The sequence below is a fragment of the Moschus berezovskii genome, chromosome 12 (assembly GCF_049115385.1).
Source record: "Moschus berezovskii isolate FMDL1 chromosome 12, NW_MosBer_1.0, whole genome shotgun sequence".
In the NCBI taxonomy this organism is placed as follows: domain Eukaryota; kingdom Metazoa; phylum Chordata; class Mammalia; order Artiodactyla; family Moschidae; genus Moschus; species Moschus berezovskii.
Genome location: NC_142471.1, coordinates 76406619 through 76431119, shown reverse-complemented (window position 1 = coordinate 76431119; position 24501 = coordinate 76406619). Strand labels below are relative to the sequence as shown.

The 24501-nt window shown below is 37.2% G+C and overlaps 1 protein-coding gene across 3 annotated transcripts in view; it reads right to left on the bottom strand.

Annotated features, from left to right (window-relative positions):
- Positions 1-24501, bottom strand: part of MXI1 (MAX interactor 1, dimerization protein) — a 93354-nt gene that overhangs the window by 33356 nt on the left and 35497 nt on the right. For 2 of the 3 annotated variants that reach the window (XM_055424681.2, XM_055424683.2), the window contains exon 3: positions 15760-15789. The exons of the other annotated variant lie outside the window; for it this stretch is intronic. In XM_055424681.2, the coding sequence (XP_055280656.1) occupies positions 15760-15789 (30 nt within the window). The remainder of the gene's footprint in view (positions 1-15759; positions 15790-24501) is intronic. 3 annotated transcript variants of the gene reach the window in all.

Genomic DNA, 24501 nt, shown 5'->3' with positions numbered 1-24501 from the left:
ACAGCACGCCAGGCCTCCCTGTCCATCATCAACTCCTGGAGTTCACTCAAACCCATGTCCATCGAGTCGGTGATGCCATCCAGCCATCTCATTCTCTGTCGTCCCCTTCTCCTCCCGCCCCCAATCCTTCCCAGCATCAGAGTCTCTTCCAGTGAGTCAACTCATCGCCTGAGGTGGCCAAAGTATTGGAGTTTCAGCTTTAGCATCAGTCCTTCCAATGAACACCCAGGATTGATCTCCTTTAGGCTGGTTGGATATCCTTGCAGTCCAAGGGACTCTCAAGAGTCTTCTCCAACACCACAGTTCAAAAGCATCAATTCTTCGGCGCTCAGCTTTCTTCACAGTTTCTCCTACATCCATACATGACTACTGGAAAAACCATAGCCTTGACTAGACGGACTTTAGTTGGCAAAGTAATGTCTCTGCTTTTTAATATACTATCAAGGTTGGTCATAACTTTCCTTCCAAGGAGTAAGCGTCTTTTAATTTCATGGCTGCAATCAGCATCCGCAGTGATTTTGGAGCCCAAAAAAATAAAGTCTGACACTGTTTCCACTGTTTCCCCATCTATTTGCCATGAAGTGACAGGACCAGATGCCATGATCTTTGTTTTCTGAATGTTGAGCTTCAAGCCAACCTTTTCACTCTCCTCTTTCACCTTCATCAAGAGGCTTTTAGTTCAGTTCAGTTCAGTCACTCAGTCGTGTCCGACTCTCCGCGACCCCATGAATCACAGCACGCCAGGCCTCCCTGTCCATCACTGACTCCCGGAGTTCACTCAAACTCATGTCCACAGAGTCGGTGATGCCATCCAGCCATCTCATTCTCTGTCGTCCCCTTCTCCTCCCGCCCCCAACCTTTCCCAGCATCAGAGTCTTTTCCAGTGAGTCAACTCGTCGCATGAGGTGGCCAAAGTATTGCAGTTTCAGCTTTAGCATCAGTCCTTCCGATGAACACCCAGGATTGATCTCCCTTAGAATGGACTGGTTGGATCTCCCTGCAGTACAAGGGACTCTCAAGAGTCTTCTCCAACACCACAGTTCAAAAGCATCAATTCTTCAGCGATCAGCTTTCTTCACAGTCCAACTCTCACATCCATACATGACCATGGGAAATACCATAGCCTTGACTAGCCGGACCTTTGTTGGCAAAGTAATGTCTCTGCTTTTTAATATACTATCAAGGCTGGTCATAACTTTCCTTCCAAGGCTTTAGAACCGTTCAATTTCTACATGTAAATTCTACTTTTACATGCAGGATTACTACAGGGAAAATTCTACTTTTATACAAATATCTACCATTTTTCAATATAAAATAAGTATGTGTGTGAAAGTCACTCAGTCATATCCAACTCTTTGCCACCCCATGGACTATATAGTCCATGGAATTCTCCAGGCTAGAATCTGAAGATAGCCTTTCCCTTCTCCGGGGGATCTTCCCAACCCAAGGATTGATCCCAGGTCTCCTGCATTGCAGGCAGATTCTTTACCAGCTGAGCCAAAACATAAGTTTGAATGAGACATGGTTCTAAGCTCATTTTACCAGCTGCTCTTTAATTCTCTGTGTTGGAGGGGCTGTGCATTTACATACATACATACATATATATGTGCATATATATATATATATATATATATATATATATCTCAAGTAAAATGCTTTGGAGACAGCAGAATAGTATTTAAGTTTTTAATAGGCCTATAATTATTGAACTTAAAAATTCACAGAAGTATAAAACTTTTCATGTAGAAAGGGAATCAGAGATCATTCAGGTCTCCTTCTTTTTATAGCTAAGGAAAACAAGAATTTAGATAACTTGTATAATGTCTACAACCTACCAGTAGTAGAGATGAGAAGAAAATTTATCTTCTAACTTCTGGTATCATTTTCACACCAATGCATTACATATTCCCAAAGAAGTCATCTGTGTTAGACTACAGGTATTCTTTTTGACAATTTAGCTCCTAAATCACGTTCAGTATTAAAATCTACCTTCCTCTATTGGCTTTCCCCTAAATAAAACAAAATAAGGAAATTATTTATACTTATTAGTTCATACAGTTTCAACTTTTCTTGATTTAGAAGCTATGAACATAAACAATAATGTCCCAGGGCTGAATTAATTATTTTCCAAGCAAATTTGTCTGCACCAACTGGTTAGCAAGTAACCATATTAGAAAATTCTATTCTTATTACTGAATTCTTCTTTAGACCTGTAGCTTTTCACTCCTAAGACCCATGGGACTTGCAAATGGCATTATTCACTAGAATTAAGCACAGAAAAAGGTAAGCATGTACAGTAACTATCCTCTTCTCTCCAACAGCTGAAACATATCAAATGGTATGATTCTCTTCATTTTTAGAAGTAAATAAACGGAAGATGCTAAAAGAAGTATCTCATGTAATAAAAAGATTTCTTACTGATGTACCTCTTGGCATGCTTTAAGTGCCAAAATCTGTACCAAAATTGATATTTCTTTACATAAAGAATATGACAGTTCAAGAAAACTACTTGAATTGCAATTATTAAATCAATACTTATCAGATCATTTACACAGCATTAATTACTGTACACAACAAAAGAATTTAGCAAACTAACACACTGCCTTAAATCTAGTGAAATTCTACTGCTGTTTAATTACTATGAACACATCAGTGTAAAAGGTATAGTCAATTTTATGGATCAAAAACATTCTTTAAAGTTGATATAAAATAGATTTTTGTATACTGTATCACCTAAAATATATCAGGAAAATCTATTACACTATTCTTTTTAATTGATAAATTCATAGTTTTAGAGGAAGTGTTTTCCTAAACAAGTTACAGTTGCACTGAGATACACAATCTGCTATTACCTGGATAAAAAGCTACTACACCTTCTATAATACCATGTCAATTATCTAAAGTCTGATATTTAAATATATAATTTTAGAATCTGAGTTTCAAGTTATAATATTTCTTGGTTATTTCTGAAACCAAGAGATGATCTCATCTCTTTCCAGGTATCCACTGTAGAATTCACTTAAACTTTAGGAATTGGATAAGTGAAGTTTTCTGAGAACTCTTAGTTTCTAGAATGCAATCCTTGTCTGAGTCAGCCTCTGTCACCTTGCAGCCTGGGTCAGCTTAGCCTTAATGAGCTATTTCTGACAAAGGTCAATATAGAAACTGTGAATCTATCTAGACACTGCTGCAATGACTTCACTGCATAGGCTGCATTTTAGATGTGTAATTTTATCCTGGATATGCTTCCTCTATTAACCATAAATTTTATCTCGAAAACCCACCCATTACTTCATCTCTATCTCATATAACATTCAGTTCTAACTCTAACAGGTGCCTATCTCTGCACTTTGACAGCTATTTTTAGTTTTTCTAGTTTTCAGCATTCCTATAAAACTAAAGTTAAAAAATATTCTTGCACACAACAATAAAGCAATCAATTACATGTCTTTCTGAAAAAGATGATGTTACTCTGTACACTGTTTGATGTTAATTTCTATATTTATCTGGTTCTATAGTTCCATAAACAGTCTAATTCTATTGAATATGTGTCCCCTACTTTTTTTAACTTAGTACTATAACTGGACTCCTACCGTGTAAAAAGTACAAAGAATAAAATTAACTTCTTTAGGACTTAGACATGAATTTAAAAAACAAGGGTGTCAGTTTTCTATCTGGAGACTAAAAAGAGGAAATAGTCATCATTTTTATTTGCCTATCAGAAAACTAGATCAGTAGCTATTTCCTGGTCTCTGGACAATGCTGTTTCTCCTTCCCTCCACAGCTACACTTTTAAAATTTTGTAGTTCAAAGTCTAACAAAAACAATCAAGTTATATTTTAGTATCCTTAAGTGAAACTGAAACAATTACTATATTCTTTCAACATATGATTTTAATTTTGTTAGATTCCATTGTTAATTAGGGGCTCTTAAAAATCTTTATTCCCTTTTTATATGCAGAACTCAATCTTTATTACCAAGTACTCAAAGCACATTAGGTAGTAGCAGCATACAATATATTGGAAACTTATCTGTGGTTAATAACATGTCTTAAGTAACTGTAAAGTGTTGAGTCATTTGTACAACACCATCAGACAGTGATGAAATAAGCTCTTTTTAAGTGCCAAATCGTGAGGTCAGACCTTTTTCAGACCTTTTCCCCAGCCAATGGTTACTGGTATGATGAATGGATGACCACAAAGTTGGTGAGCAATTAGCCACTTTGGTGAGTGTGAAGTGGTATCTTATAGCTTTGATTTGTATTTCCCTAGTGATTTTGATGTTGAGCATCTTTTCATGTACTTACTGACCATTTGCATATCAGTTCAAATCCTTTGCCAATTTTTATATTGGGTTGTCTTTTTATTGTTTAATTTTAAGAGTTCTTTATATATTCTGGATATAAGTCTCTTATCAGATGTATCTTTTGCAAGTATTTTCTCCCATTCTGTAATTTGTCTTTATTTTGCTGATGGTGCCTTTTGAAGAACAAATGTTTTAAATTTTGATAAAGCCCAATGTATCTGTTTTTCTTGTGTTTCTTGTACTGCTAGTGTCTTATGTAAGAAACTACTGCCTAGGTCAAAGTCACAAAGATTACTCTCAAGTTTTCTTCTGACAATTTTATAGTTTTAGACCTAGACTCAGGTCTATGATCCATTCAGAGTTCACCTGTGTATAGAGTGTGAGACAGGGATCTAACTTCATTATTCCACATGGGGCTATCCAGTTGTGTCAGCGCCATTTGTTGAAAAGACACTGAATTGTCTTGGCACCCTTGTTCAAAATTAATTGACCATAAATGTGAGCAATTATTCCTGGAATCTATTCCACTGATCTATAAGTCTTATCTATAAGTATATGCTTATCTACAAGTATAAGCATACTTGGGCCAATACCACACTGCCTGGTTTTATAGTTTTATTGTGTTTTGAAATTGGGAAATATTTCTACTTTGTTCTTTCCAAGATAGCTTTGGCCACACTGGGTACCATGCATTTCCATATGAACTTTAGGATTAGTTGTAAATCCCTGCTAAAAAAGAAGTAGGGATTTTGACAAGGCTTGCATTGAATCTGCAGATCAATAGAAGGCGTACCACAATATTAAGTCTTCCAATCCATAAACACAGGGTCTCTCTCTATTAAGGTTTTAATTTCTTTGAACAGTGTTTTGTAGTTTTCTATGTACAAATCTTTCACCTCCCTTGTTAAGTTTATTCCTAGGTATTTTATTCTTTTAGATGCTGTTGTTAATAGAACTGTTTTCTTAAATACGTTTTCAGATTGTTCACTGCTTATCTACAGAAATTCAATTAGTTTCTGTGTGTCAATCCTGCCCTGAAACTTTGCTAAATTTTTTAATGAGCTCTAGTTTTTATGTGCATTCCTTAGTATATTCTATATATAAGACTATGATATCTGCAAATAGAAATGGTTTTACTTCTTCCTCTCCTATCTGAATGCTCTCACCTACATGTCTTGGGTAGAACCTCCAGTACAATGCTGAGTAGAAGCCAAAAGAGCAGACATACTTGTCTTACTCCTAATCTTAGGGGAAAAAATTTAGTCTTTCACCATTACGTACAATGTTAGCTGTGGGTTTTTCAGAAATGCCCTTTATCAGGCTAAGGAAGTTATTATAAGGCATTTTCATAATAAAATGTCTATCTTAGTAATAAACCAAGGCTAAAAAAATTTTAAACTGAGAGTTCCAGAATTATTGGACCTAATGTAAAACTGTAGATGTTTGATCCAGCTGCAGTTACATATTTCAAACTGACAGTAAAGGTTTAGTTTCCTTAACTCCACACTTATTTTTAGCACAAGCAAACATTCTTTAGGTGCTATTAGTTGAGGTAAGAGTTTTAATGACCTTGAGAGCTTGTTTGGAGGTTCCAGCAGGGGAGCACAGCTACTTGTATACCCTTGACCGAAGACTGGTTCCCCTCTATCGGGGATGGTCGTCCTCTTCGACTGAGCGCGCAGCTTCGGATAGGAGAGGAAGGGGACACCTGCCTAGCCAGCCAGATCAGCCGAATCAACCCTGGAGATCAACGGGGTGACAGATGTCACAACCAGATCACCCAGATGACCCAGAGGGATGGGATGGGGAGGGAGGTGGGAGGGGGGTTCAGGATGGGGAATACATGTACACCTGTGGCGGATTCATGTCAATGTATGGCAAAAACAATACAATATTGTAAAGTAATTAGCCTCCAAAAAATAATTAATTAAAACAAAAGAGTTTTCATGAAAGTTATGGTAAACCAATCTTGCAACTTGTTTTTTTCCTAACAAATATAAATTTTTTCTAGAATGTATACACTGTACAAAGAAGTATATGTTCTTTTTAAACAAGTGTCATTCAAGCACCGCAAATATGCAGCTAAAACAATTCAGATATGCTCTTCCTGCCATAGAATCCTAAACAGTCAGGTGATGTACTAAGAAACAACTGCCTAACCAATGGTCAAAGGTTTACTCTTATATCCTGTTCCAAGATAAAGTAGACCAAAACAATCACTCTGTCAAAATGTCCATGCCAAATGAGGACATGTACATAATCTAAAAAATATATTGTATTCATCATCACGTCCAAACCACTGGGATAAACATAACTAATACATCAAAACTTCTAACAAAAATGTTGAAATTATTTATGATATTCTAGTCTCCAAGTATATATAAATCTTTACTTCAAAAAATGCTTAATGATTTTCAACTCTTGGAGTGAGAAAAGCATCAAGACCTCACAAGTTGAGCTTGAACTCTGTCAAGTGTTTCCTCTTTACAAAATTACTTGTCTTTTTCTTGGTGTGCAATATGATATCTTAATGAACTGAAAGAGTCAAATAGCCTTTTTTAAAAAGAGCATTGATTCTCTTCTTATGAGCAAAATAAAGTTCTGCACAGTAAACATTCTTTAGTATGTCACCAGTTATCAAGTTTTTTTCATATAATTTATTTACACTTTAAGAATTAAGTTTTCTATTTACCTCATGATACTGTTTTATTATAATAATATGTCTTTTGAGCTAAGTGAAGAAAGCTGATCACCGAAGAATTGATGCTTTTGAACTGTGGTGTTGGAGAAGACTCTTGAGAGTCCCTTGTACCGAAAGGAGATCCAACCAGTCCATTCTAGGGGAGATCGATCCTGGGTGTTCATTGGAAGGACTGATGCTAAAGCTGAAACTGCAATACTTTGGCCACCTCATGCGACAAGTTGACTCACTGGAAAAGACTCTGATGCTGGGAAGGGTTGGGGGCGGGAGGAGAAGGGGACGACCGAGAATGAGATGGCTGGATGGCATCACCGACTCTGTGGACATGAGTTTGAATGAACTCCAGGAGTTGGTGATGGACAGGGAGGCCTGGTGTGCTGTGATTCATGGGGTCGCGGAGAGTCGGACACGACTGAGCGACTGAACTGAACTGAACTGAGCTAAATAAAAGAGTATTTTATGTATTGTCATTTTTCAGTTCAGTTCAGTTGCTCAGTCATGTCTGACTCTTTGCAACCCCATGGACTGCAGCACACCAAGGCCTCCCTGCCCATCACCAACTCCCAGAGTTTACTCAAACTAATGTCCATTGAGTTGGTGATGCCATCCAACCATCTCATCCTCTCATCCATCTCATCCCCTCTTTCCCGCCTTCAATCTTTCCCAGCATCAGGGTCTTTTCAAATGAGTCAGTTCTTCACATCAGGTAGCCAAAGTATTGGAGTTTCAGCTTCAGCATCAGTCCTTTCAATGAATATTCAGGACTGAGTCATCATAACTCAGTATGCAGTATTATGGATTACAGGTATGCTCAATATATAGCACATTTAGTCATGTTTTCACTCAATGAACATTTACTAAACGACTGCTTTGTGCTAAGGGTAAAAAAGACCAAGTCCCTGTCTTCCTGCAACTGATATTCTAGCAAAAGAAGTCAAATAACTCAAACAAATAAATAATTTATACAGAGATAAATGTAAGGTGACAGAAAAGGCAAAATGGGATAGAGTGACTGGTGGGCACATACTATTCTCTAAGAAGATGACCTGAAAACTGGGAACTAAATAATGATAAAGGAGTAGAGCAAGGGTTTTACAAGGAAAAGAAACAGCAGGTACAAAAGCTCTAATAAAATGGAAAGAAACAACATAGTGTGTTTGAGGAAAAGAAAGAAAACTGTCATCCTAGACCATACGAGATGAGGGATGGAGTGGTAGTACTTTGTCGCCATAGATTTTATCTAGTTGCAACAGGAAGCCAGGGGAAGACTGTAAACAGAAATGGCATGACCTGACATATACTTTAAGAAGATCACTCTTGCTGGTAGGTAAAGAAGAAATGTAAGGAGGAATGAACAGTAGCAGTTAACAGAAAATAACAATCTTTTTTCTTTGTTTTGTTTCTTAGTCTTCTCTCTCCCTTTCTATTCCCAATTCCATCAACTGAATACTGGTTCTTATATCCTTCTCCTACCTGGGCTATTTCAAAAATATCCAAACTAGTCTCCCTGCTTCTATAACTAGTGTATGTGTGTAAGTGTGCACACATGTACATGCATGCATGTGTGTGCATGCATATGTGTATGCTTTGATCAAAAGCCTCAAAAACTCACCACTGCCAACAAAATAAAATCCAAATTCCTTGCTTGACATTCAGTAACACTGCAGCCTAACATCAAACCACCTGTCTGGCCTCACTTCCCGCTACTAATGTGATAGACCATGTTGTTGTTGTTCAGTTGCTCAGTTGTGTCTGACTCTGCGATTCCATGACTACAGCGCACCAGGCTTCCCTGTCCTTCACCATTTCCTGAAGCTTGCTCAAACTCATATCCATTGAGTCCGTGATGCCATCCAACCACTTCATCCGTTGTCACCTTCTTCTCCTCCTGCCCTCAATCTTTCCCAGCACCAGGATCTTTTCCAATGAGTCGGCTCTTTGTTTCAGGTGGCCAAAGTATTGGAACTTCACCTTCAGTCCTTCCAATGAATATTCAGGGTTGATTTCCTTTAGGATTGACTGGTTTGATCTCCGTGGAGTCCAAGGGACTGTCAAGAGTCTTCTCCAACACCACAGTTCAAAAGCATCAGTTCTTCAGTGCTCAGCCTTCTCTATGGTCCAAATTTCATATCCATACATGACTACTGGAAAACCGATAACTTTGACTATACAGACCTTTGTCGGCAAAGTGATGTCTCTGCTTTTTAATATGCTGTCTAGGTTCATCATAGCTTTTCTTTCAAGGAGCAAGTCTCTTTTAATTCATGACTGCAGTCATCATCCGCAGTGATTCTGGAGCCCAAGAAAATAAAGTATATCACTGCTTCCACTTTTTCTCCATCTATTTGCCATGAAGTGATGGGGCTAGATGTCATGATCTTCGTTTTTTGAATGTTGAGTTTTAAGCCAGCTTTTTCATGAATCTCTTCACCCTCATCAAGAGGATTTTAGTTCCTCTTCACTTTCTGCCATTAGAGTGGTATCATCTGCGTATCTGAGGTTGTTGATATTTAACTTAGTACTATGACTATGTTAATCTTGTTAATCATGTTAATCATGTGAAATGAACACAATTGTAAAGTAGTTTGAATATTCTTTGGCATTGCCTTTCTTTGGAACTGGAATGAAAACTGACTTTTTGCAGTCCTACGGCCACCATTGCATTTTCCAAATTTGTTCTTACTCGACTCTTTCACTCTATAAGGTTTACTCAGTTTTTCCTGGACAGAGCTTATGACTTCCTGCTTCCATGGCTCTGACCCCTTTCCTTAATCTTTCCTTAAATTCAAAGTCTCTCTTTTCTTCATGGCTCAAGATACATTCTCCTTGACTATCCAGGCAGTAGCTGTTCTGTTGGACTATAACCATAGCATTTTACATCATGACCCAGAATATAAAAGTTACACAAATCTACATTTACCTTTACTTCAAGCAATGCTCTTTGGTATTTCCTATCCTATTCTATTTCTTTTTCAAACGACTCACTAAAATGACTGCACAGGCTACTTAACGGGTTTCAATCTTGAGTTTAAAAAACACTTTAAATGCATCTTTCTAGACATGCATTGGTAACTTAACCAAATCCTGGTATTGAAAGAGGAAACTTATAACTATCAAACTACAATGGCCTTAATCTTAATGGTAAGTGCATGCATGCTAAGTCACTTCAGTCATGTCCAACTCTGTGTGACCCCATGGACTGTAGCCCACCAGGTTTCCCCTGACCATGGGATTCTCCAGGCAAGAATGCTGACATGAGGAGCCATGCCCTCCTCCAGGAGGTTTTTCCCAACCCAGGGATCAAACCTGCATCGCTTATGTCTCCTGCATTGGCAGGCGGGTTTTTTAATTTTTTTTTTTTTTTAACCACTAGTGCCACCTGGGAAGCCCATTCTTAATGGTAGGACAGGGTATTTTATATATCACTTTATCTACCACGATGCCAAACACAGTATTTATTAATCCTTACTGAAGAGAAAGACTATTTGCAATCAGACAGGATCATGATTTTGTGTTCCCATCATCTTGTTTCAAACTGTAGTTATGATGGTCAAAATTCAATAACACTTTGATCTATTCTTTCTGCTTTCCTACCTTACAGGATTAAATAATGGTTTTGCAAGGTGAGAGAACACTAAGTATTCAACAAACACTCATTTTCACCTTTTCTTCAGAGGTATGAGAAAATCTCTATATGGAGGACACCTACTACCATTCACTGGGCATGCTTCTCGTTTATCACAGACAGTTGAGTACTTCTGCTCTGCTTAGGAAGGCATTATTAGTCTAGTGTCCTCATGTGGTCCTTTTAGATTCGCCAAAGTTGGGATAAGAGTAAGCCTTTTGTTTCAATGGACTGACAGTTATTAAGGTTGAATGGCCTCTCCTGCTGTCAGCACTAAGGTACTTGACCATTAAAGTTCTATTAAAGTTGTTGACTCTTTCAAAAACATCTTCAGTAATTTTAATTACGAAAATGAAAAAGCAAGGAAGTAATCTAAAATCTGTACTGAATGGTTTCTTCTCTGGCAAAGGACCCAACTTTTAAGATAAGCCAATGGGGCAATGTAAAATCCTAATTCTCAAATCTCAAAGACTCAAAGGTAAAATTAATTTTACCATGAGATGATTCCCATAGGCTCCTGAGGAATGCAAAACATGTATAGGCATCTTACTTCCACCTCCTGAGTCTGTTATGACCCACTGCAGATCTAGGGAGACAAGACAAATACACAAGTAACAAATGCTCTATACCACCTAGACCAGGCTCAGGCTTTTAGGCAGAAATAAGCCTCCAGGACCTATCCAAGAAAGAATCTGAATTTCTTTATCAGGTCTAAAACTACCTAAAGGCTGCAGGCATCCTGGGGTAATTGTGGGCAAGAGCAAACTACTCTGTGCTCCAGACCCTCTGAAATCTGGAAGTATGAACCTCAGCATTTGTTGGCAATTGCCTCCTCAAGGCCAGACCCAGGGCTTCAGCAGTGTCAGGGCTTTGTTTAAGACAACCATCTGGAATTACTCTATCATTCACTAACAATTTAAAATCATCTACTCTAATTCTCCCTGCATTGCTCCAGTAAAAAACACTAACTCAGAGAAGCTTTATATGCAAGATTTTAGAACTAAGCTCCACCCCCGCAAGAAAAACCAAACTTTTGACATGAAAGTATTACATCTAGAATGGCAAAATTTCAAAAATATGAACTGCTTCAGGAATATTTTTTCAGAATGAAAACAAAATCGAATCACTCTTTTGACAGTAAATTACTCTCCTCATTACACTGAAAAGCAAATGAAAGGTAAAGCCAAAATTCTATTTATTTTAAAAGATGTCAAATCTAGGTTAAATTTTTTAACATGTCAAATAAAAACAGTGCCTTGGAAAAAACAGCTATTAAATAGAACTTGGTAGGGCCTCAAAAAGTATAACAATACAGGCTTAAATATTAACAATATTCTTGTGCTGCTTTCTTGCTATTTGGCTAAAACATCTCCCTCCTCCACCTTTAAATCATCCTGTGTCTACTAATATTTTTGCTTTTTTTTGTTAGATCCACTTTTCAGAAGTAGAGTACAGATTATTAAACTGGATTCTTCCTTTAGTACTTATCATCTGACACATTCCACTAAATTAGAGATTTATTTCTATTGATAAATACCCTTTTTAAAAACAAATATATCTTGGGGGGAAAAAAGGTTAATTCTATATTACCTTTCAACCTCAAGGAAGAGAAGGAGGGAGGGGAAAAGAACAGGAGAGAAGGGAGAAAGAAGAAGACCTAATCTGAGGAAAAAAGACATTAGGACTACCAGAAGAGGACAGTGAGTGCACCATGCCTCAAGAGAGGTAGACTAGGAAACCAGCCAGAAAGCCTTAGACCTAAGTAAGTAAAATGGAAACAAAAAGCCTTCACTGGACATAGCAGAGATTATGTACAGGTAAGGTGATAAGAAGCAGAGATATTACTTTGCCAACAAAGGTCCGTCTAATCAAGGTTATGGTTTTTCCAGTGGTCATGTATGGATGTGAGAGTTGGACTGTGAAAAAAGCTGAGTGCCGAAGAATTTATGCTTCTGAACTGTGGTGTTGGAGAAGACTCTTGAGATCTGCGAGGAGATCCAACCAATCCATTCTAAAGGAGATCAGTCCTGGGTGTTCATTGGAAGGACTGACGCTGAAGCTGAAACTCCAATACTTTGGCCACCTCATGCGAAGAGCTGACTCATTGGAAAAGACTGATGCTGGGAGGGATTGGGGGCAGGAGGAGAAGGGAATGACAGAGGATGAGATGGCTGGATGGCATCACCAACTCGATGGACATGAGTTTGAGGAAACTCCGGGAGTTGGTGATGGACAGGGAGGCCTGGCGTGCTCCAATTCATGGGGTCAAAAAGAGTCAGACATGACTGAGCGACTGAACTAAACTGAAGGCGATAAAAGATATGTATGTTACACCAGCACTACAGACAAACAAGTACTAGATTAAACAATTTACAAGGCATATCAAAGTAATACTATGGGTGATAAGGTTATCAATAAGTCATAATTGATATACAGAATGCATTAAACAAAGTTTACGCAAAGATTTTAAAAGCTCCATTCCAAATACTTTACTTAAAGAAAGAGTCTCTTTAGTTTTAAAGGTTTTTGCTAGATTTCCAATGAGAGTCTCCCAAGGACCACATTCAAGTAGGTGAAATAATTATAAAAGCAAAATGTTTATTAGTATTTAAAACATATGGCTCAAAATACACTCTGGTCAAAATAAGGTTTTATTTTTAGAATCTTCAAATCTGTCATTTCTTGGTCTTTTTGCCATGTTTAAGCTAGCCAGATACTTCTTTTAATATGATAGAAATATAAGGGAGAAAAGAGCCTTATAATAAAGCATTTCCTGCCAAACTGCTTTGCCTCAAACTAGCAAAACGTCTTTGACTAGACCACTGCAGGAGACCAGGGTTCAATCCCTGGGTTGGGAAGTTCCTCTGGAGAAAGTAATGGCAATCCACTCCAGTATTCTTGCCTGGAGAATCCCATAAACAGAGATGGCGGCCCACAGTCTGTGGGGTCGCAAAGAGTCAAACACCACTGAGCGACTAACACACACACATCCGAAAGACAGGAAAACACTAATTTGAGAAGATATATGCACCCCTATGTTCACTGGAGTGTCATCTACAATAGCAAAGATATGGAAACAACCTAAGTGCCCACGGATGGATGAATGGATGATATGGTATGTGTGTGTGGTGACTCAGACAGTAAAGAATCTGCCTGCAATGTGGGAGACCTGGGTTTGATCCCTGGGTTGGGAAGATCCCCTGGAGGACAGCATGGCAATCCACTCCAGTATTTTTGCCTGGAGAATCCCCACGGACAGAGGAGCCTATCAGGCTACAGTCCAAGGGGTCACAAAGAGTCAGACACAACTAAGTGACTAAGTACAGCACAGTGTATATATTTATATACGTTCACACGTGTGTGTGCACGCGCACACATGTGCACATGATAGAAAACTACTCAATCATAAAAAATAATGAAATCTGCCATCTGTGACAATAGTAATGAACCTTGAAGGTATTATGCTAAGTGAAATAAGCCAGAGAAAGACAAATATCTATGATTTCACTCATGTGGAATATAAAAAAGCAAAACAAACAAAATAAAACTAAAACAAACTTACAGAGAACATATTAGTGGTTACCAGAGGGGAAGGAGGTTGTGGCACAGGGTGAAATGGATGAAGGGGGTCAACTATATGGTGATCACTTTTTAGTGCATACAGTTTCAAAATATAGTGCTATACACCTGAAACTAACATAATTTAAAAAACAGTTGATGTAAATAATTCCAGTTTGTTGCTTATTAATTTAACCTCTGTATCCAAAAGAGAATATTTTACTTGTACAATCCTCATTATCTCTCCCAAACTTGTCCTCTTACTATATTCCTTTTCTTGGTAAATAGTTAATACCATCTAAAACTTAAGCTTCTAGAGCCAACTAATCACCAATTTCTATTGATTATATTCCATACTATTTCTATATTCTATTTCCAATCGCTACCACTATCTCTTACAGTGGAGACTTCCTTCCTATGGCCTCCAAAAGAGTTTTCCTGTCTCTGAGATCTCTTCTGCCAATCAACCAATTCTTTACATGGTAGCCAAAGTGATTCTTCCAAAACATAAATCTGATCATATGACAGTTTACCTTAAAATCATACAACTACTTCTATTGTTCCCAGAAAAAGTCCAAACTCTTCAGTATAACTGTCAACATCTGGCCTGGCTTGCCTCATGCTACAGTCTTTTATACTCATATTGAACTTCTTATATGTGTGCCTGCTTCTAAGTCACTTCAGTTGTGTCTAACTTTTTGCAGCCCTATGGATTGTAGCACACCAGGCTGCCCTGTCCAAGGAATTCGCCAGGCAAGAATACTGGAGTGTGTTGCCATCCCTTCTCCAGGGGATCACCCTGACCCAGGGATCAAACCCACTTCTCTTACATCTCCTGCACTGATTGGCAGACAGGCTCTTTACCACTAGCATCACCCGGGAAGCAGTTTCCTCAATAAACAAAGCTCACTATCCTCTGAAAAGCATTTCAAGATTCCTTCAAGAGAGTAATCAGGTGACCTTCAGAAATGATCTTTCAGGATCCTCTGCTTCTCTATCACCATATTTACCATACTACACAGTATTTTAACTACTTATCTGTCTCCCTCAGGAAGCTATGAATTTCTTAAGGTCAGAAACTGCCTTACACATTCTTGTCTTTCTTATGTAAAGCATTACACCTGCCTGGCACTGACATATCGATGGTACTAGATAAAGATTTGTTGAATGCATGAATAAACGAACAAATGAAAGAACAAACTGCAAAGAAAGAGAAATTCAGTGTCCTACAACTTGCCATAACAGTTATTAGCAACATTACAGAAACCTAATCCTTAAGCAAGACCATATTTAAGCCATGAGCTTCTCACAATTAACCTGTTTCCAAAGACAGATATAAAGAAGGCTCAACATAAACCCAAAATTCAAATGAACTTGAAGTGTGTTTATGTCTTCCAGTTTAGACAGCATAAATTTACTACTTTTGGGAGACAATACACATGTATCAGAATTATGATGTATTATACATGTTAAAAAGTTGTAACTACATATGCAATATTATATTTTCACAGGTCAAGTGTGGAGTTTGCTTTTTAACATATATGAAAGCTACACCTCATCACTGACTCACCGATTCTTTTCCAGCTCATTGTGTGTAGACCTAAAAGGGAGGGAAAAAAGGGGGAAAAAGAGCATTAGCCATGTTGTGTTGCTAAGGCTATAAAAAGGGGGGTTAGTTTAGGTATTGCTAAATAAGTTTACTGAGTGAATTTAACAATGCAATATATGGATAGACTTCTAGCTATCTCACTCATTAAGAAGTAGTAGTCTGTGTTCATTAAGACTTCAGATAGAGCGTTTTCAGTTAACAACTAAATATTTTGAAATTAGAATCTCACTGTTATTTTTAATAAAATTAATATGAGCACATATTCTCTTGCCCACTTCTAGGGTCCTACATTTTACTGGTTTGTAGACATTCTATCAGAAAATTGAATTCAAACATAATCCCATTCTTTTGTTTTTTAAAAAAACAATGTATGTACTTCCGTGTCTTCTATCTCCATTTACCCACTCTGAAACAGGGAGAGAAAAAGTTTTGGCCAGCACAGAAGCTGAAACAGGCTTGCCTTATTGCTAAGCGATACAGACAAATTCAAGCCTCTTTGTGTGTGAAACATAAACCAAAAATGTCATACAAGGAAAAAACAACATCAACAGAAAAGATATATTACTAAAATACAAAAACACAGTTTTAAAAGACTGGGAGGATAGACCTCAAAATGCTAACAATGGTTGTCTTTGTAACTTTTTTCATTTTACTTACAACTATTTGTTATAATAATATTCAGTTCAGTTCAGTCGTTCAGTCGTATCCGACTCTCCGTGACCCCATGAATCACAGCATGCCAGGCCTCCCTGTCCATCACCAACTCCCGGAGTTCACTCAAACTCATGTCCACAGAGTCGGTGATGCCATCCAGCCATCTCATTCTCTGTCATCCCCTTCTCCTCCCACCCCCAACCTTTCCTAGCATCAGATTCTTTTCCAGTGAGTCAACTTGTCGCATGAGGTGGCCAAAGTATTGGAGTTTCAGCTTTAGCATCAGTCCTTCCAATGAACACCCAGGATTGATCTCCCTTAGAATGGACTGAATTACTTACCATTTATTGAACAAGTTGAGTGTCTGCTCAACAGTTAACATACATTATCTCATTTTATCCTCCAAACAACCCTTGTTTTATAAACAAGAATGCTGAGACTTTGAGAGGTAAAGAGACATGATCTTGTCCTAAGAGTTTTAAGTTGCAGCCATGATTTAAGTCCATGTCTTTCTTACTCCAAACCCCAACTTCTTTTATTTTTTAATTAATTACTTCAAACCCCAATTTCTTAACCACTTAGTGACAAGCAATACTGAAAAGAGATTAAGAGCACGGACTCTAAGGCCAGACTGCCTTGGATCAAATATTGTGTGGCCTTTTAAAAATCTCTTCATGTCTCTGTGCTTAGCTTTATCATCTATGAAATAGGAAAATAATAGTATTTGCCTCATAAGATTGTAATGAGAAATATACATCTTTACACTGAACAATAAACTCAATCTAAAGTTAACTACTATTAGAATGTCATACTAAATTCTCCTGAACAAACGTTATTTTTACAACAATTTAGCATTAACAATAACAAAATTTTATAAAGAAAAATTTAAGTTCCTATCATCAAAACTGCAGAGAAGGCAATGGCAACCCACTCCAGTACTCTTGCCTGGAAAACCCCATAGACAGAGGAGCCTGGTGGGCTGCAGTCCATGGGGTCGCTAAGAGTCGGAGACAACTGAGCGACTTCACTTTCACTTTTCACTTTCATGCATTGGAGAAAGAAATGGCAACCCACTCCAGTGTTCTCGTCTTGAGAATCCCAGGGATAGGGGAGCCTGGTGGGCTGCCATCTATGGGGTCGCACAGAGTTGGACACGACTGAAGCAACTCACTGGAAAAGACTCTGATGCTGGGAAGGATTGGGGGTGGGAGGAAAAGGGGACGACAGAAAATGAGATGGCTGGATGGCATCACCGACTCGATGGACATGAGTTTGAGTGAACTCCGGGAATTGGTGATGGACAGGGAGGCCTGGCATGATGTGATTCATGGGGTCGCAAAGAGTCGGACACAACTGAGTGACTGAACTGAACTGAACTGAAGCAACTTAGCAGCAGCAGCATCAAAACTGAAACTTCAATCATTTAGTGTATTCTGATTAATGTCAAAAGCCTTCAGAATATTTCATTACTGATTACTTTAATCTGTTTTATTATTCTAATAAATATTATTTATTATTAAATATTATTAAATAATATTTATTATTTAATAATCAAATTCCTAAACTTCAACAATATTTTTATCAGTCTCATAATTTGTGGAAATTTTACTCACACATCTTAGTTCAAGGGCCAAAAGGCTTCTTTGAGTTACTGTCTACTGTCCATCTTTTGCTTTCTTAGCATTATCGTAAGGTCTAAGTGACACATGATGAAAAAGACTGATCTTCATTTTCAACAGGTTATCTTAGTAAGAAAACACCTCTCTCGAAAGAGAAATTTTTAAAAATCTCAGAATGCTTTAAGAGTTCAGCCAAATTAATGGCAAGGATATGTATGATTCAGAAGAAGCTATAAAAACACAGGCTTGTTAGTATAACACAAACTCAAGACTTCAAAACTCAATAAATAAATTACATCCAAATCTCTACCACATATAAGTATTTATAAAAAGGTTTAAATTCTTTCTTGTTTGAATGAAATGTCAAACTAAGTAAGTTAGAAGAGGTAATAGGTATATTTTAAGGAGATTTAAAACAAAAAGCATTGTTCAAAATTTGAAAGGGTGATCAATAATAAAATTTCCCCAAAATAAGACATCCCCCCTTGGTGAGTAAATTTTGGTTTAATTGCCTTTTACTGAAAAGAAAACTCAGAACAAGTAAAACAAAAACAATGAAACACTAAAGTAATAAATGAAACAATCTATTTAGAGAGAAGTATTTACCATATACTTATTCAAAACAGTATGGCATCCCACATATGGCGTTAATTGCAAAAGATACATACCCAAAGATAACCAATTGCTGAATCCCAGTATTATATTGAACCTATTATCCAAAGCTAGCACCAAAAGAACGTTATCTGAACCACTGCTGTGAACAAAATTAAAACAGCAGGTTCTTCCCACCTCTCTCAGATTTTTATTATTTATCTTCTTCCTAAAAAATATTAAATGATAGCTAAGAATATGAACTTTTTCACGAAACCAGAAAACACATGCCAAATCTAGTTATACCACTAGTAAAATTTAACAAGATTTCCAAATACCAAGAGGCAAAAATGATCACATATATACTAATCTTTATCATATTGCCATGTTCCCTCAACTTTTAAAAAAATCCATCAGTAGTGTTTACTCCCTATTTTGATGACATTTTTGCCTCTAATATCAGGTCAACAAATACTGCACATTTTCAATGTTCAAAACTATCTTAGGCTGCAAGGAATCAAAGACAGTCTCTAGCTGGTAGATTAAGACATACACAGGAATAATTGTGTAAAATAAATTAGGCAAAATAAATATATGAAGAAAGGTACAAAGTATTCTGGGAGTTTAAAGAAGGCAGTGTTTACTTACAAATGGGGCTTTAGAAAAGGGAGCATTTGGTCTGGGGCTTACATGATGAGTACATTTGCTCCTACCAGAAACTAGACCTGGTAGGGAGAAGACATTTCAGGTGTGGAAAGGATATAGCACAAGCAAAACAAGCTGAGTTGGGAAGTCCAAAGCAAAACCACAGAATAAAAATGGAAAAAAAGTTTAAATATTAGCCCTATCACTCACATTAGCTGTAGAACTTTGAACAAGTTATTTAACTTTTCTAATTAACAGTTTTCTCATTTGTAAAACTGGAGTACCACCACATGCCTTGACTGGGTTACTCTGTATAGAGAGTAATGTAAAAGCATCAGCATATAGTAAGTATTCAGTAAATGCTGCTGCTGCTGCTAAGTCACTTCAGTCGTGTCCGACTCTGTGTGACCCCATAGACAGAAGCCCACCAGGCTGCCCCATCCCTGGGATTCTCCAGGCAAGAACACTGGAGTGGGTTGCCATTTCCTTCTCCAATGTGTGAAAGTGAAAAGTGAAAGTGAAGTCGCTCAGTCGTGTCTGACCCCCAGCGACCCCACGGACTGCAGCCCACCAGGCTGCTCCATCCATGGGATTTTCTAGGCAAGAGTACTGGAGTGGCTTGCCACTGCCTAGCCACTGCAAATATTCTTATTATTTTTAACAAGACTGAAAATATACTACCTGAAACAATGTTAAACATATTACATGGGGCAACAAATTGAGAGTTCTCAGTACATTTGGAATTAGCCTGGAAACAAACAAACAACAATAATGATTAAAAAAGAAACTAAAGGAAAATATAAGTGTTCTGATCATTTAGTTGACCGTGAGGACACTAGAAGACTGAAAGCATGATAGACAGGAAGATGTATAACTATACATACATGGAGAAAATAATGATCCAAATAGTGCTGGCAAACAAAGTAGCTGAACACATCACATCCTAGCACACTCAGAAGAAACCTTCCTGAGGTTGCTTCCCTGAGCCTATGTGTCCAACCAAGCCTTTCCAATAATATGCCAATAAAATAGTTCATTATGAAAAATTCCCTATAAACCTGGAATGTTCTGAATAATCCATCTGGTTAGCACACTTTTCTTCTCCTAACAAAAATGCACCTCTGAGAGTAAACTCTATGTACTTACTGTCTCCGTTTCAGACACCCTTCCTCTGAATGCTTAACAACTTCCAAGGACAGGGATCAAGACATTTCTATTATTTATCATCAAATCACAGATAATCTTTTTCACAAATAACATCCCTTTAAGAGACATGGTAACACATTCCCTATTTGAATGGAAGTCATTATCTCAACCAGATCTGTGATTTTTCATTGACTACAACACTGCTCTAATACATAAACTTTTAATTCTTTAGGGTGCAGTTTGGTGGCAGTCAATGAAATGAAGCATAGAATTGAAATTGCACAAAATGGTACTGTTTGGCTCAAGACTAGTACCACCACAGAAGGAAAATAAAAGACCCCATTCCCAGAATTAATATTCTCTTCCAACAAAAGAAAAGACCTCTATCTTTGTTGGATTAATGAGCCAGCCCCTAATTTGTTAACATTCTCATTTCACTTCTTTCCAATCCTGAAGTGCCTAAGGGATGGTGTCCTCCACACAATGAAAAGAAACACATTCTATGAAGCTAAATGAGTATCTTCTAACTGTATCCTAAAGTTTATACTTCAGCTCTGTTAGAGCAGAGGTCTCCGAAGAATATACCTGAAGGGGGTTGAAAAAGAATTAGCTGAATAGTAAAACTTCTATTTCTGTTTATTCTTCTTAACTTTTAGATGTAACCTTAATACTCTGGTATTTATAAAATATTAGTACAGCAATACATGTATAAAATTACAAATACATATAAATATATTAGGTATATAGAATTTTTTGCTGCTAGTGGTATATAAGTGGTCAATAAAGTTTGAAGAACACTATAATAGAAGAAAATCATGCTTACTGCCAATAAAGTATTTCAAAGAAGTAGTTTTATACATTTGTTTCTGTCATATTTTTTAAAAAAATGTTTTGAATACATATTCTTAAAAAACAATTAAAGACAGTAAAACTTTAATACTATAGATAGGGAAAATGCCTCATAAGAAATGTACTACTTCTTTCATAGCAATACCAACCACAATAACTAAGACCATAAAAAAGCAAGTGCCTAAAAAGGATGCATAGCAATAACTACAATTAATAACTTACATATCAAAGTTGAATATAAGCATATCTTATGACTGAGCATTTCCCCTTGCAAGCATACACCAATCTAATACACATATATATACACATACACACATATGTTCATTAAGGGACACAAGAGAATACTCATTCTTTTCATACTAGCCAAAAACTGGAAACTCAAATGTCCATCAACAGTATTAGGTTGGTACAAATGTAATTATGGGTTCTGACCATAAATTTTAAATCATTATAACTAGGCTCAAACACATCTTTATTAATCAAAATAGGAACCAATACCATCAACACATTTTTGCCAGCGAGAATAAGTTTGTTTATTCCGGTAGCATCAAAATCATGCCTCAGGATTTGACAAACTCTTGGAAAGCATTTTCTGCATCCTTCTGGTTATGAAAGCAGTTTTCCTGCAAAAAGTTGTCGAGATGCTTGAAGAAGTGGTAGTTGATCGGCAAGAGGTCAGGTGAGTAAGGTGGATGAGGCAAAACTTCGTAGCTCAATTCATTCAACATTTGAAGTGTTGGTCTGTGCAACTTGCAGTCAGGCCTTGTAGTGGAGAAGAATTGGGCCCTTTCAGTTGACCAATGCCAGCTGGAGGCGTTTTAGTTTCCAATGCATCTCATCAATTAAATGAGCAAACTTCTCAGATGTAATGGTTTTGCAGGAATTTAGAAAGCTGCAGTGGATCATACTGGCAGCAGACCACAAAACAGTGACCATGACCATTTTTTGGTGTAAGTTTGGCTTTGGGAAGTGCTTTAGAGCTTCTTCTCAGTCCAACCACTAAGTTGGTCTTTGATAGTTGTCATATAAAATCCACTTTTCTTTGCACATCACAATCTGGTTGAGAAATGCTTCATTGTTGTTGTGTAGAGTAAGAGATGACAACACTTCAAAACGACGATTTTCTTGGTTTGCAGTCAGCTCATGGGACACCCACTTATCGAGCTTTTTCACCTTTTCAATTTGCTTCAAATGCCAAATGATAGTAGAATGACTGACGCTGAGTTCTTTGGCAACTTCTCATGTAACTGTAAGAGGATCAGCTTCAATGATGGCTCTCAATTGGTCATTTCTACTTTTGATGGCCAGCCACTGCACTCCTCATCTTCAAGGCTCTCTTCCTTTGCAAAACTTCTTGAACCACCACTGAACTCGAAGTTCGTTAGCAGTTTCTGTGCCAAACATGTTGTTGATATTGTAAGTTGTCTCTTCTGCTTTACAACCCATTTTGAACTCAAAAAAATCACGCAAATTTGCTTTTTGCCTAACATAATTTCCATAGTCTAAAATAAATATAAAATAAACAGCAATGTCATTAGCAAAATACATGAAGTGAGAAATGCACATTAAAATGATGTGTAACATAATGACATTTATTTAAGAATGTATTCCAATATCAAACAGCAAATTTCGACAATGCAAAACTGCAATTACTTTTGCACCAACCCAACAGAATGGATGAATAAATTGTGGAACATTCATATAATGTAATACCATAGGGCACTGATAATGAACAACAATCATGCAATAACATGGATGAATTTTCATAATTTCAACACAATGCTGAATGAAAAAAGGCAGACACAAAAATACATACTGCCTAACTCCATTCAAATAAAGTAAAAAACTGGCAAAACTAATGGTATCAAAAGAAGATTGGTGGTTACCTTGGGTAGGGCTGACAGTAAGTCTATAAGATCTTATTTCTTCACCTTTGTGAAAATTTATCAAGCTATACACTTAGGATTTATATACTTTTCTGTATGTACATTTTCAAAAAAGATGAAAAAATTTAAAAAATAACACATGAATCAAATTGAGTAAAAATTAGTTATAAGTACTAAAATCATACAGAGTAAGTTCTCTTAAGTAGAAATCAGTAACAATAAGATAACTAGGAAAATAACAATACTTAGAAAATAAGTGACAAATCAAAGAACAAATGACAGAGAAATTCAAAGATATTCTGAACTGAATAATGAAAACACAACATACCAAAATTTGTTGGATGTATCTAAGACAGTACTTTTAAATATTTAGCATTAAATTCTTCTATTAGTTAAAAGAAAAAAGGCTAAAAACCAATAGTCTAACTTCAACCTTAAGAAGCTACAAAAAGAGCAAATTAAACCCAATGGAATAAATAGAGGAAGGAAATAAGTTGCAAGTTAAAAAATCACAAAGAAAACAAAGTATCCTCAGTTGGATGATAAAAAAATACAACATTTCAAAATTTGCAGAGTGCAGCTAAAGCAGTGTTTAGAAAAAAAAATGTTTCTAGCTTTAAATCCTTTGGGGTGGGAGGCAGGGGTGGACTACAAAATCAATTCTTCCATCTTTAGAAGGTAGAAAAGAACCAAACTAAGCCTACAGAAGGTGAGCAATGGATCTCAACTGGCGGCTATTTCTCCCACCAGAAGATACCTGGTCATGTCTGGAGATATTCTGGGGCTTCCCTGGTGGCTCGGCGGTAAAGAATCAGTGTGCAATGCAGGAGTTGCAGAAGATGCAGGTTCAAGCCCTGGGTTGGGAAGATCCCCTGGAGGAAGGCATGGAAATCCACTCCAGTATTCTTGCCTGGAGAATCCCATGGACAGAGGAACCTAGTGGGCTACAGTCCACAGGGTCACAAAGAGTCAGACACGACTGAAGCGACTTAGCACGCATACATGTACAGAGATATTTTTGGTTATCATACCAGGGAGATACTACTATATGCTGTGAAGAGAGGCCAGGGATGCTGCTAAACATCCAGTGATGCTCAAAACAGAATTATTTGGTCTATAATGTCAATAGCACTGGGGCTGAAAAACTCTCAAGTAGAGGAAGAAGTAAGAAAGCCAAGAACAAGAACTAACAAAATAGAAGACAGGAAAAAAGAGAGTATCAATAAAGCCAGGAGCTGATTTAAAAAAAAAAAAAACAACAACAGTAAAACTGATGAACCTCTTCAGAGATTGATGAAGAAAAAAGGCAAAAA